The following is a 14,918-nucleotide window of genomic DNA, read 5'->3' on the forward strand; positions in this document are numbered from 1 at the left end:
AGTGTGTGTTGTGTGTGGGAGCAATGGCGCGCAGCGGTAACGCTGCGCGTTACCTCAGAGCAGATCTGAAGTATTCTGCCGCCTTTGAAGTCTTCTTTCTTCTCATACTCACCCGGCTTCTATCTTCCGGCTCTGTGAGGAGGACTGCGGCGCGGCTCTGGGACGAACAGCGAGGGGAGACCTGCGTTCCGACTCCCTCTGGAGCTAATGGTGTCCAGTAGCCTAAGAAGCAGAGCCTATCACTTAAGTAGGTCTGCTTCTCTCTCCTCAGTCCCACGATGCAGGGAGCCTGTTGCCAGCAGTGCTCCCTGAAAATAAAAAACCTAACAAAATTATTTTTTCAGAGAAACTCAGGAGAGCTCCCTGTAATGCACCCAGTCTCCTCTGGGCACAGGAACTAACTGAGGTATGGAGGAGGGGCATAGAGGGAGGAGCCAGTGCACACCCATAAATAAAGTTTCTTTATAGTGCCCATGTCTCCTGCGGAGCCCGTCTATATCCCATGGTCCTTACGGAGTCCCCAGCATCCTCTAGGACGTTAGAGAAAAGCCCTATTTGCTGCAGATTTCTGTTCGGACCTCCACAGACTCAAGCAGAAATCCACGTTAAGTGAAGCCTGCAGGCCTATTGGGGGCTACCGGCTGGCTGCAAATGAATAGTCCCTGCGACTGCTACAAGCCTGCAATAATTAGCGCTGCTTATTGAGTTGGGCCCTAAGTATCTTTTCAAGTGACAACTTTTTTTCCTCTCAAAGTACAGCCAGAGCATATGTGAAACTGCGTTAACACTGAGTGAATCTGCAGCAATCCGGCAGTACGATTTCTCCATGTGGTATTTTTACATTAGCGTTCAAACAATGGATAAGTATTACTTGTAATAAAATGGCTAACCGCATGGGTTCCAGTTGAATCATTGTGCGTAAATGAGGTCATGGTGAGCTTACATAGAATGACAGATGCCGCTGATAACAATTAAAAGACTTTATTTAGTTTTAGATGCTGCAAATTAATTAACTATAATCTATTACTTGCAGTTCTCGGCTATTCAGCTGTGTGTGTTTTTTCGGCAAGTGACTGACAGTTCCCACCATACACACACGCAGCTGATTCATTCATTTAAGATGACAGTCACAAAGCACTGTATGCAAAACAATAACTGGATTCACAAAGCACAGTACGCATGCACTGCACACTTAATTCACATTGCAATTGAGGATTTTCTTGTAGCGTAATCTGGTGGCAGAAAAATGTATTGCAGGAAATTGAAAAATTACGCCTTGGGAAACACAATTGACAGGATTCGATGTGTTCCCTCAAATAGAGTTAAAAGGACAGATTGACACATGCTACATTTGTACATTGCTTTCTTAATGACTGCTTTCATTTCTTTGCAAAGTTTCTTCCCAGGCTCTACGATAGCGATCTCTTGTACCAGAAGGACACAAGCAGCGCCGAAGGGGATCTGCAGAGGTGGTGCCCACATCTGATTACCCCGTTACATACAATAAATAGTGAGGGCCCTGGCAATTGATCCCTACCAAAATCCTAAGAGATGATTTGGCACAATGTTACAGTGTACAGAAGACTCGACAATAAGATATAATCGTATGCTGAAAATCAGCAAAACGGTTACTTAAATGTAAAAGCATATCATACTTATCAGATATATTCCAAGCGTAAAAGACAGAAGTATTTTGCATCAGAGATGGTTTTACCAGTATCCACATGTACGGTGATGAGACACTTATTACACAGAGGAACTGTAGCATCCAATTTTCACTTTGCTGCTTCTGTGAAGTTTCCAGTCCCCCATTATGTTCCAAAGATGAAGGGACTTGCCGTCTCTATGCCCTGGATGATTTATTATAATTACCACATGCTCTGAAAGTCTTTGTGGAAGTGATTCAGGCACATACGGCTCCTAAATTCTAATAAGGCTCCTAACTTCTATGTACTTCTATCCATTCTGTTTAATGCTATGAGTTTTGCAATGTCTGAGGTTTAACAGTATAAGCTGTATATTATGTCCGGATATCTGCCGGGATGTCTGTCTGCCCATGCGTGTCCAGCAACAAGCCATCCGGATATCCGCCGGGATGTCTGTCTGCCCATGCGTGTCCAGCAACAAGCCATCCGGATATCCGCCGGGATGTCTGTCTGCCCATGCGTGTCCAGCAACAAGCCATCCGGATATCCGCCAGGATGTCTGTCTGCCCATGCGTGTCCAGCAACAAGCCATCCGGATATCTGCCGGGATGTCTGTCTGCCCATGCGTGTCCAGCAACAAGCCATCCGGATATCTGCCGGGATGTCTGTCTGCCCATGCGTGTCCAGCAACAAGCCATCCGGATATCTGACGGGATGTCTGTCTGCCCATGCATGTCCAGCAACAAGCCATCCGGATATTCGCCGGGATGTCTGTCCGCCCATGCGTGTCCCGCAACATGCCATCTGGATATCTGCCGGGATGTCTGGCTGCCCATGCGTGTCCAGCAACAAGCCATCCGGATATCTGCCGGGATGTCTGTCTGCCCATGCATGTCCAGCAACAAGCCAGGAAAGCCGTGATTTACACTGGCACACCTTTCTCTCCCCTTTAGAACTGTACACTTGAAAGCTAAACTTACCAGCTGCCATGGTAGGGAGCATACTGGAGCGTTCTTCGTCTAATAGGAATGACCAGTCTTCATAGAAGAAACTGGGGGGAGAAAGAAAAAAAAAAAAAAACACACAATTCACAGCACGTTCCAATTTACGTAACAAAATACGATTTAATGCATCTTCTAAAACTGATAAAACAGATCCGAAATGCCAAAGGCTGTGTGTTCATATTGTTTAAGAACACCAGGATCATAGTGTTGACATAGGTGGGAGCTTCTGACCTGGAAAATTCTGCAATGTATTACACTTGCCAAACAGCGACAGTGATTAGCATCAGGATAAGTTGCAGAACCCAATGGGAGCTAGTGATAATTGTGAGATGTAATGAATATTTCAGCACCTGTCAGGAGAAGCTCCATCTCCACACTGGATGCTGTTAATTACTTTGATGACAATTCCCACCTCTGTTTGGCAAGCATAATACATTGCCGAAAGCTATGGGTCAGTAGTTTCCAGGCATGGATGCTATCCCAGCATTCTGTGACTGTCACTAATGGATAATAATGCATAATAATTCATGGGTGGACAACATATATCTGAGCAGAATAAAGCACAGCTCAGAAATACTGTATACTGATGCATGTAACACAATCTAGATCAGCAGAAATGATTTGCAAATACTGTGCTTTGCCGGGATCCCGACAGACGGTATATCGAGGGCCACCCCCGTGCATAGGTCAATGGAAATATACTAAAAAAAACAAAACACTTATTTTATAAGATACATACTGCATGTGGTCATGCATGTAAAAGTTATATATCTGTCTGTTATAGTTACATAGGTTTTTGCCATCTCAAGTTCACATGACTGCAGTGAGCTCTATAAAAGTAGATGGGGAAATTATTGATATTCTGGAAACAAATCCAGGCAACCCATTCCTGCAAATGTATGATCTGTAAACAGGCAAAGGTTCCTGCAGCTTATATTGATGATCCCATGACGGTCCATTCAATTATATAGTCAGCAACTAAACAAGGTGGCACCAACTTTCACAGAAGCACTCGGCAGCATGCAGCTAGCATATAATTCTCTGATTAGCCCCACCCCCCTGATAAAACATGATATATATTTTGTGTTTGGTTACATACTAACAGTATCAGTGTCTGTATTAGAAGTAGGTTTGGGGAAGTGAGGCCATGTATAAGTCAGTCATGAAAACCTCACTTTGCCACCACTATTATGAAATGAAGAAGAGGCACGTTCTAATAAAAACTAAATGATGTTGCCATGAATATTATATCAATAAGAGGATTCTGCTGTGCAACAACAATAAAATGAGATAGGTGATTGTCTTAGCGTGCAGTTTAATTTAACAGGTTTAGAAGACAACTTCAAATGTTCTTATTTCTTATTAGAAAACTATTGAATAGTTGATTCATGAGGCAAACTGTGTGATGAATAACTCAGAAAAGAACAGAGAATTGTGTCTCTTTTACCTCCTGTGAGAAAAGGAGATTTGAAATAAATATTCTCTTTAAGACGGGAAAATTAAGAAAATTGGCAAGTTGCAGAGAATAATGGAAGATGCTGTTTGCGCAGTAATTGCATACTGTCCTCTCCCAAACTAGATCATTATGTGTATGGGACAGGTAAGAGGTTTGCTAATTTCCTAATACACTAGGATTTTAAATTAATAACACAGTTCGTAATTAGGTGAATCGGATTCTTTCATAAGAGCATAGTGCCCTTAATTCTACAGCAAGACATTATTGTTTGATCAATCTGGTCTCCCACAATTGGCTACTTTTTATTTATTTATTTATTTATTTCAAGAAATGAGTTGATCAGCATTACCTAAGCCTGTTTGGATCTCCAAGCAGCATATGTACATAACGCTCCAGGGAATGTTCATTCAAAGCACAGCGCAGCCATGCACGGCCCCTCCCTATATCGGTCATGATGTTCTTCAAAGAGTAGAATCTCTGAAGCTCATGTTTGTTGAGAATTTCTTTCACATACACCCAAAATACAGGATCTAAGAAAGAGAAAAAAACAAGACAATATACATGAATTTCATACTCCCAAACATGTTTTAAAAAGTTTAATACGATATGACAATATATTGACATGTACATGTACATGTATGTAAAACGGCTTACTTCGCAGGGCAAAAACATACTAATATCATCTTTCAAAAATACATAGAGTAGTTGTAGATTTATTGCTTTTACCCTACTTCTTGATAACAAGCCTCCGGTGGCCACTGTTCCACTGCAGCTAAGGGAACTATTTTGCCAATGGAGGGCAAAAGAGCAAACCCCATAGCAACCAGATGTTTCATTGTCTAACATGTACAAAAAATAAGAATTTACTTACCGATAATTCTATTTCTCATAGTCCGTAGTGGATGCTGGGACTCCGTCAGGACCATGGGGAATAGCGGGCTCCGCAGGAGACAGGGCACATCTAAATAAAGCTTTTAGGATCACATGGTGCGTACTGGCTCCTCCCCCTATGACCCTCCTCCAAGCCTCAGTTAGGTACTGTGCCCGGACGAGCGTACACAATAAGGAAGGATCTTGAATCCCGGGTAAGACTCATACCAGCCACACCAATCACACCGTACAACTTGTGATCTGAACCCAGTTAACAGTATGATAACAAAAAACGAAGTAGCCTCTGAAAAGATGGCTCACAACAATAGTAATAACCCGATCTTTGTAACAATAACTATGTACAAGTATTGCAGACAATCCGCACTTGGGATGGGCGCCCAGCATCCACTACGGACTATGAGAAATAGAATTATCGGTAAGTAAATTCTTATTTTCTCTAACGTCCTAGTGGATGCTGGGACTCCGTCAGGACCATGGGTATTATACCAAAGCTCCCAAACGGGCGGGAGAGTGCGGATGACTCTGCAGCACCGAATGAGAGAACTCCAGGTCCTCCTTAGCCAGAGTATCAAATTTGTAAAATTTTACAAACGTGTTCTCCCCTGACCACGTAGCTGCTCGGCAAAGTTGTAATGCAGAGACCCCTCGGGCAGCCGCCCAAGATGAGCCCACTTTCCTTGTGGAGTGGGCCTTTACAGATTTAGGCTGTGGCAGGCCTGCCACAGAATGTGCAAGTTGGATTGTGCTACAGATCCAACGTGCAATCGTCTGTTTAGACGCAGGAGCACCCATCTTGTTGGGTGCATACAATATAAACAACGAGTCAGATTTTCTGACTCCAGCTGTCCTTGAAATATATATTTTTAATGCTCTGACAACGTCCAGTAACTTGGAGTCCTCCAAGTCGCTAGTAGCCGCAGGCACCACAATAGGCTGGTTCAAGTGAAAAGCCGAAACCACCTTAGGGAGAAAATGAGGACGTGTCCGCAGTTCTGCCCTGTCCGAATGGAAAATCAGATATGGGCTTTTGTATGATAAAGCCGCCAACTCTGAAACTCTCCTGGCTGAAGCCAGGGCCAATAGCATGGTTACCTTCCATGTAAGGTATTTTAAATCTACCGATTTTAGAGGCTCAAACCAATGAGATTTGAGAAAATTCAAAACTACGTTCAAATCCCACGGTGCCACTGGAGGCACTATTGGGGGTTGTATATGTAGTACACCTTTGACAAAAGTTTGTACTTCAGGCACTGATGCCAATTCCTTCTGGAAGAAGATTGATAAGGCCGAAATTTGAACTTTAATGGACCCCAATTTTAGGCCCATAGACAATCCTGCTTGCAGGAAATGTAAGAATCGACCCAATTGAAATTCTTCCGTTGGAGCCTTCTTGGCCTCACACCACGCAACATATTTTCGCCAAATGCGGTGATAATGTTGTACAGTCACTTCCTTTCTAGCCTTAATCAAGGTAGGAATAACTTCCTCTGGAATGCCCTTTTCTTTTAGAATCCGGCGTTCAACCGCCATGCCGTCAAACGCAGACGCGGTAAGTCTTGGAACATACAAGGTCCCTGCTGAAGCAGATCCCTTCTTAGAGGTAGAGGCCATGGATCCTCCGTGAGCATCTCTTGAAGTTCCGGATACCAAGTTCTTCTTGGCCAGTCCGGAGCCACCAGTATTGTTCTTACTCCTCTTTTCCGTATAATTCTCAGTACCTTTGGTATGAGAGGCAGAGGAGGGAACACATACACTGACTGGTACACCCACGGTGTTACCAGAGCGTCCACAGCTATTGCCTGAGGGTCTCTTGACCTGGCGCAATATCTGTCCAATTTTTTGTTGAGGCGAGACGCCATCATGTCCACCTTTGGTCTTTCCCAACGGTTCACAATCATGTGGAAGACTTCTGGATGAAGTCCCCACTCTCCCGGGTGAAGGTCGTGTCTGCTGAGGAAGTCTGCTTCCCAGTTGTCCACTCCCGGGATGAACACTGCTGACAGTGCTATGACATGATTCTCCGCCCAGCGCAGAATCCTTGCAGCTTCTGTCATTGCTCTTCTGCTTCTCGTGCCGCCTTGTCGGTTTACGTGGGCGACTGCCGTGATGTTGTCCGACTGGATCAACACCGGCTGACCCTGAAGCAGCGATTTTGCCAGGCTTAGAGCATTGTAGATCGCTCTTAGCTCCAGTATATTTATGTGAAGGGACGTCTCCAGGTTTGACCACACGCCCTGGAAGTTTCTTCCCTGTGTGACTGCTCCACAGCCTCGTAGGCTGGCATCCGTAGTCACCAGGACCCAGTCCTGTATGCCGAATCTGCGGCCCTCTAACAGATGGGCACTCTGCAACCACCACAGGAGAGACAACCTTGTTCTTGGTGACAGTGTTATCCGCTGATGCATGTGCAGATGCGATCCGGACCATTTGTCCAGCAGATCCCACTGAAATGTCCGTGCATGGAATCTGCCGAATGGAATCGCTTCGTAAGAAGCCACCATCTTTCCCAGGACTCTTGTGCATTGATGTACTGACACAGTTCCTGGTTTTAGGAGGTTCCTGACAAGTTCGGATAACTCCCTTGCTTTCTCCTCCGGGAGAAACACCTTTTTCTGAACCGTGTCCAGAATCATTCCCAGGAACAGCAGACGAGTTGTCGGGGTCAATTGAGATTTTGGAAGATTCAGAATCCACCCGTGTTGCTGAAGCACTACCTGGGTTAGTGCTACACCGACTTCCAGCTGTTCTCTGGACTTTGCCCTTATCAGGAGATCGTCCAAGTAAGGGATAATTAATACGCCTTTTCTTCGTAGAAGAACCATCATTTCGGTCATTACCTTGGTAAAGACCCGAGGAGCCGTGGACAAACCAAACGGCAGCGTTTGAAACTGATAATGACAGTCTTGTATCACGAACCTGAGATACCCTTGGTGTGAGGGGTAAATTGGGACATGCAGATAAGCATCTTTTATGTCCAGGGACACCATGAAGTCCCCTTCTTCCAGATTCGCTATCACTGCTCTGAGTGACTCCATCTTGAACTTGAATTTCTGTATGTACAGGTTCAAGGATTTCAGGTTTAGAATAGGTCTTACCGAACCGTCCGGCTTCGGTACCACAAATAGTGTGGAATAATACCCCTTTCCCTGTTGTAGGAGGGGTACCTTGACTATCACCTGCTGAGAATACAGCTTGTGAATGGCTTCCAAAACCGACGTCCTTTCTGAGGGAGACGTTGGTAAAGCAGACTTTAGGAACCGGCGAGGGGGAGACCTTTCGAACTCCAACATGTAACCCTGAGATATTATCTGCAGGATCCACGGGTCCACTTGTGAGCGAGCCCACTGATTGCTGAAAATCTTGAGTCGACCCCCCACCGCTCCTGAGTCCGCTTGTAAAGCCCCAGCGTCATGCTGATGGCTTTGTAGAACCCGGGGCGGGCTTCTGGTCCTGGGCAGGGGCTGCTTGCTGCCCTCTCTTACCCTTTCCTCTGCCTCGCGGCAGATAAGACTGTCCTTTTGGTCGCTTGTTTTTATAGGAGCGAAAGGACTGCGGCTGAAAAGACGGTGTCTTTTTCTGTTGGGAGGGGGTCTGAGGTAAAAAAGTGGATTTGCCGGCAGTTGCCGTGGCCACCAGGTCCGAAAGACCGACCCCAAATAATTCCTCTCCTTTATATGGCAATACTTCCATATGCCTTTTGGAATCCGCATCACCTGACCACTGTCGCGTCCATAAACTTCTTCTGGCAGATATGGACATCGCGCTTACTCTTGATGCTAGAGTACAAATATCCCTCTGAGCATCTCGCATATAAAGAAAAGCATCCTTTAATTGCTCTAGAGTCAATAAAATACTGTCCCTATCCAGGGTATCAATATTTTCAGTCAGAGAATCCAACCACACTACCCCAGCACTGCACATCCAGGCTGAGGCTACTGCCGGTCGCAGTATAACACCAGTATGTGTGTATATACTCTTCAGTGTAGTTTCCAGCCTCCTATCTGCTGGATCCTTGAGGGCGGCCGTATCAGGAGACGGCAACGCCACTTGCTTTGATAAACGTGTGAGCGCCTTATCCACCCTAGGGGGTGTTTCCCAGCGCGCCCTAACCTCTGGTGGGAAAGGGTATAATGCCAATAACTTCTTGGAAATTAGCAGTTTTCTATCTGGGTTAACCCACGCTTCGTCACACACGTCATTCAATTCCTCTGATTCTGGAAAAGCTACAGGTAGTTTTTTCACCCCCCACATAATACCCCTTTTTGAGGTACCAGCAGTATCAGAGATCTGCAAAGCCTCCTTCATTGCCGTGATCATATAACGTGTGGCCCTATTGGAAAATACGTTTGTTTCTTCACCGTCGACACTAGATTCATCTGTGTCGGTACCCGTGTCGACTGACTGAGGTAAGGGACGTTTTACAGCCCCTGACGGTGTCTGAGACGCCTGAGCCGGTACTAACTGGTTTTCCGGCCGTCTCATTTCGTCAACTGACTTTTGTAATGTGCTAACATTATCACGTAATTCCATAACTAAAGCCATCCATTCCGGTGTCGACTCCCTAGGGGGTGACATCACCATTACCGGCAATTGCTCTGCCTCCACACCAACATCGTCCTCATACATGTCGACACACACGTACCGACACACAGCAGCCACACAGGGAATGCTCTAATCGAAGACAGGACCCTCTTAGCCCTTTGGGGAGACAGAGGGAGAGTTTGCCAGCACACACCAAAAGCGCTATAAATGTATATAAACAACCCTAGAAGGTGTTGTTTTTGATATAAGCGCTTTTAATATATCAATATCGCCAAATTATGCCCCCCTTCTCTTTGTTACCCTGTTTCTGTAGTGCAGTGCAGGGGAGAGTCCTGGGAGCCTTCCTCACCAGCGGAGCTGAGCAGGAAAATGGCGCTGAGTGCTGAGGAGAATAAGCTCCGCCCCTTTTTCGGCGGGCTTTTCTCCCGGGTTTTAAGAAAACTGGCCTGGGTTAAATACATACATATAGCCTTAATGGCTATATGTGATGTATTTATTTTGCCACTAAAGGTATTTAATATTGCTGCCCAGGGCGCCCCCAGCAGCGCCCTGCACCCTCCGTGACTGAATCAGTGAGACGTGTAGCAACAATGGCGCACAGCTGCAGTGCTGTGCGCTACCTTCATGAAGACTGAGGAGTCTTCTGCCGCCTGCTTTCCGGACCTCCGTCTTCAGCGTCTGTAAGGGGGATCGGCGGCGCGGCTCCGGGACGAACCCCAGGAGGACCTGTGTTCCGACTCCCTCTGGAGCTAAGTGTCCAGTAGCCTAAGACTCCAATCCATCCTGCACGCAGGTGAGTTGGAAATCTCTCCCCTAAGTCCCTCGATGCAGTGATCCTGTTGCCAGCAGGATTCACTGAGATTTAAACCTAAAAAAAACTTTTTCTAAGCAGCTCTTTAGGAGAGCCACCTAGATTGCACCCTTCTCGGACGGGCACAAAAACCTAACTGAGGCTTGGAGGAGGGTCATAGGGGGAGGAGCCAGTACGCACCATGTGATCCTAAAAGCTTTATTTAGATGTGCCCTGTCTCCTGCGGAGCCCGCTATTCCCCATGGTCCTGACGGAGTCCCAGCATCCACTAGGACGTTAGAGAAATGACCAAAGCTAACGGCCCATCAGTTGCTATGGGTTACAGCACTTTCTCCGTTAATTACCAAGATCTGTAATATTCTTGCACTTCATTATTGCTTTGCAGAAAGATAAAAGTAGTAAGAACCACATTTTAAGTAGTATAAACAGTATGTGTCCTTATTATAAACACACCTTTACATTCAGCATATATTATACAATGAGAGAGAGGGAGAGATATTGACACCTCCTAATCAGCATATACTGCGATTGTAGAATTACAAGGTGTATTCCGGGCCTGGTAAATGTGTCACAGCAATGTTCAGATGAGCACATCATGGTAGATTATAGTACTCCTCCCCTGTTAGTTTTCCTGTGCACATCTATGGGGTATGAATGGAAAAAGAGTTACCGCCCACAAAGTGCCTTCCTCTGACTGCTCTGGTGGCAATTTGGGGCCAACACAGTACAGGTTGAGTATCCCATATCCAAAATGCTTGGGACCAGAAGTATTTTGTAATTCGGCTAATGATAGAAATGGTCGGGGCTGGGGCAGTGCCCATTATTTTCTTCACCCATGCCACCACACTGCCCAATATAAACACACCCAATACCCCCACAGTGGACAACATACATTCACACGGTGCCCAGCATATGTACACCACCACAGTGCCCAGCATACACACCCCACAGTGCCCATAACACCCTCCATACCACCCAGTGCTCATTATACACCCACATTGCCCAGCATATGTACACCCCCATGGTGCCCATAACACCCTTACCATACTGTGCTTATTCTACACCCTTCATGCCCACAGTGCCCAGCATATGTACACTACCACATTGCCAGCATACACACCCCACAGTGCCCATAACACCCTCCATACCACCCAGTGCTCATTATACACCCCCCCTCTCCCATACACAGTGCCAAGCATACATACAATCCCATGTCCACACATAGTGCCCAGCATACACACGTCTCAGAGAGGAGTTGCTCTTAAAAGGTAATTGGGGAGTGGGTATCCTGGGTACTAATGCCTCCATACCCCTAACACTGCCTACAGTACTACCTGCCCCTAATCCCCCTCCTTGCCCCCAGCACTGTCCCAACTGCTATCTACCCTTACCCCCTCCCCACCCACATCACTACCCCCAGTATTGCATGCCCCCAACTCCCTCTTTTCTCCCAGTACTGTCCAAACGTCTATTTACCCTTAACCTTTCTATACCCCCAGAACTGCCTGACCCTAACCACCCATAATATGTGATGGGACCAAGAAATAGTGAGTAGGACCCAAATTTTGTAAAGTGAGGGGTCCCTGGGATCCACAATATTTTTCGCTCACAGCGATCACTGCCCCCGCCGCGCTGATAGCTCTCAGCTGAAGGCGGAGACAGGGTCAGCGTGCAGTGGGGAGGAGCAGCCAATCAGAGCCTGCGGTGTCTCCTGCCAGTCCTCCGACATGGTTTGATTCCCCCTCACCATGGCGCTGCGCGCTGACCTGGGCTCCGCCGTCAGCATCAAGAGACCGGCCCCACTGACCCGGCACAGCGCCCTCCTCCGCAACGGTGAGTGCCGCTCTGCATCTGCCCTGTGCCCGTCCTCCCCTCCCTCCTAGTGCTCTCTCCCTGGTGCAGTGTGCCTCAGTGCTCTCTCCCTGGTGCAGTGTGCCTCAGTGCTCTCTCCCTGGTGCAGTGTGCCTCAGTGCTCTCTCCCTGGTGCAGTGTGCCTCAGTGCTCTCTCCCTGGTGCAGTGTGCCTCAGTGCTCTCTCCCTGGTACAGTGTGCCTCAGTACTCTCTCCCTGGTGCAGTGTGCCTCAGTGCTCTCTCCAATATGCGCAATATGTATAACGTGCTCTACCCGGCGCAGTGTGCATAGGAGGTTCTACCTGGTGCAATGTGTATAAGCGGCGCTACTGTGTGGTATAATGTTATTTAGTACTATTATGTGGTAACGCCCCTTCCCCACGAAACAACGCCCCTAAATTTTTTTCCGGCGCGCACTGTCCATGCTTTCACCTATAGGAATGAGAGCACCAAGCGTTATAGTATGTACCTATTTTTGCCCTTCTAACTTAAAAATGTGCCCTCACGAATGAAAAATGTGCCCTCACGAATTAAAAATGTGCCCTCCCCGTGATCAGCACCCTGCCCTAAAAAAATCCTAGAGTGAACACTAGAGTGGCACATACTTGTCCCTTTGTATCAACCACCATGAATCCAAATATCTGACTGGACAGTATACCAAGGGTTAACCAGAGTATACTACGTGCCAGCTATCACCTCTAGAAGATACGCCATTTCTTTTTATTCCCCCAACATCTTGCTATTAGCAGCATCAGATAAACACATACAAGAAACAGACACCCTACTGTATGCAGAGGATATATGCAATGATAGTGCATGTAGTTATAGTCCAACATATATAGGTAAATGCATATGTGCAATATATAGAACATAGAAAAACAAGACATATTGATGTCTTCATTTTATTTTAATTTTGGGAAAGGGGCGTTGCATCCTGTCCGTTTTTTTAACTGTTAATATGTGCCCTGCCCTGTTTGCAAGGGTTGGCTTGCACCCTGTGCCTGCACAGAGACTGACAGCCTAGTGCTAGACCTGGTTGCGGATGGTTGGCAGCCAACAGCCCGATGTTTCTTAGTTTAGGACATAACTAGTTGAAGCACCTGTCCTGTCTTGTGATTGGCCGGGATGTGATGTCTGTCAGAGCTGTTTACTCCGCAGGGGACCCACCACCACCAGCCGCCTGTGATCTCACCGCCAGTCAGCTTAGTAACTGGAGGGAGGTTGCTGGATGCAGGCAGGCGTTAGGGAGGAAGGAGCCACATTTCACTGTTGTGGGCGAATGAAGAGTGTAGCTGTAGAACAGACCTGGAAGGGTTGGTGTTCCAGATATACTGTATGTGTGTCTGTGCTGGGAAAGTGACAGCAGCTAGTACACCCAGGGCAAGTGAGCCACAACACTGGACGGGTGGCACTTGATATGCCGGCTTTCGGGATCCCGGCGCTCAGCATACCGGCGCCGGAATCCCAACAGCCGGCATACCGACAACTATTTTCCCTCTTGGGGTGTCCACGACACCACTGGAGGGAGAATAAATAGCATGCGAGCGCAGCGAGCCCGCAAGGGGCTCTTCTGCGCTTGCCCCGCTGCCGGAATACCGGCAAATGGGATCCCCGCGCCGGTATGCTGGGCGCCGGCATGCAGAGTACCGGTATACCATAGTAGACCCCACTGGACACATGTATAGTGCCTTTACCATGCAGTCTCATAACTGGGCACAGGTATTTTGCAGCCCCATCCCTGGGAATATGTACCCTGCACTTGCTGTACAGCCACTATGATGGATACATGATGCTTACAGCAAGAAAACGTATTCAGTGTTCCCGTTCATCTTGTAGATATACCAGACTGCTTCTTTTTCCTGAAGGCAGTTATAGCTGGTGGAGTCTTATGGGCCCCATACACTAGAACGATATGTCTGAGGCTAAAGTCGGATGTAATTTCCCTTGCACTCCCCTGGGAGTGATTCCATATGATTTGGTACTTTTGTGCTATTTTATCATAAGATATATCGCATGCGATTGATGAAGCCGCTATACATCGCATGCAATATATCGTACGGCATACAATTGTACCATGAGATATATCTGATGGGCTGGATAGAGGTCTATGGGGACTGGGAGTGTCCTGAGAATGCCAGTCAAACTTCCCTGTGATACATCGCATGTGATACATCGCATGTAATATATCACATGCACAGAAAACACACACTTTTTTATCCGATTCCATCCAATTCCGATATATCATTAGTGCAGCACCAACGACCTAGGGGATCCTATCCGACAGCCATGTGGACGCGCATCAGATTGGATACGATCTAAAACACAAACGATTGTACACAATTTCATACAAGATATCAGACGGATATATCGGAATGGTATGAAACTGTGTAAAATCGTACTAGTGTATGGGGCCCTTTAGTTCTATGCTGTAGAAACCTCAGTGCAATATACCTGGATGGACAATTTTGCTGTACTGAATAAGGGTCAGATATATACACAAATTAAATTTTTCCATAGTTAAGTGATTATCGGCTGACTGTGCATGTGCAGCTATGGACTTGCGATGGTGGTCGCAGAGAGGACTTATTCACCAGTTGTCGTCTTTGTACAAATATAAGTGGCTGCGGTATTTGCATATTTTCGCACAGTCACATAAATGCACACATTCCAACAGTCCCTATTTTTGAAACTATACCAACATCCTGAAAACGATGGT

At 46.7% G+C, this 14,918-nt stretch overlaps 1 protein-coding gene across 5 annotated transcripts in view; it reads right to left on the bottom strand.

Annotated features, from left to right (window-relative positions):
- SNX29 (sorting nexin 29) overlaps positions 1-14,918 on the bottom strand; it is a 1,242,095-nt gene that overhangs the window by 1,151,035 nt on the left and 76,142 nt on the right. For all 5 annotated transcript variants that reach the window (XM_063934344.1, XM_063934341.1, XM_063934342.1 and 2 more), the window contains exons 5-6: positions 4,456-4,636; positions 2,627-2,697 (exon numbers count right to left, since the gene is read on the bottom strand). In XM_063934344.1, coding sequence (XP_063790414.1) covers positions 2,627-2,697; positions 4,456-4,636 — 252 coding nt within the window. The remainder of the gene's footprint in view (positions 1-2,626; positions 2,698-4,455; positions 4,637-14,918) is intronic.

This window comes from Pseudophryne corroboree, chromosome 7 (genome assembly GCF_028390025.1).
Source record: "Pseudophryne corroboree isolate aPseCor3 chromosome 7, aPseCor3.hap2, whole genome shotgun sequence".
Lineage (NCBI taxonomy): Eukaryota > Metazoa > Chordata > Amphibia > Anura > Myobatrachidae > Pseudophryne > Pseudophryne corroboree.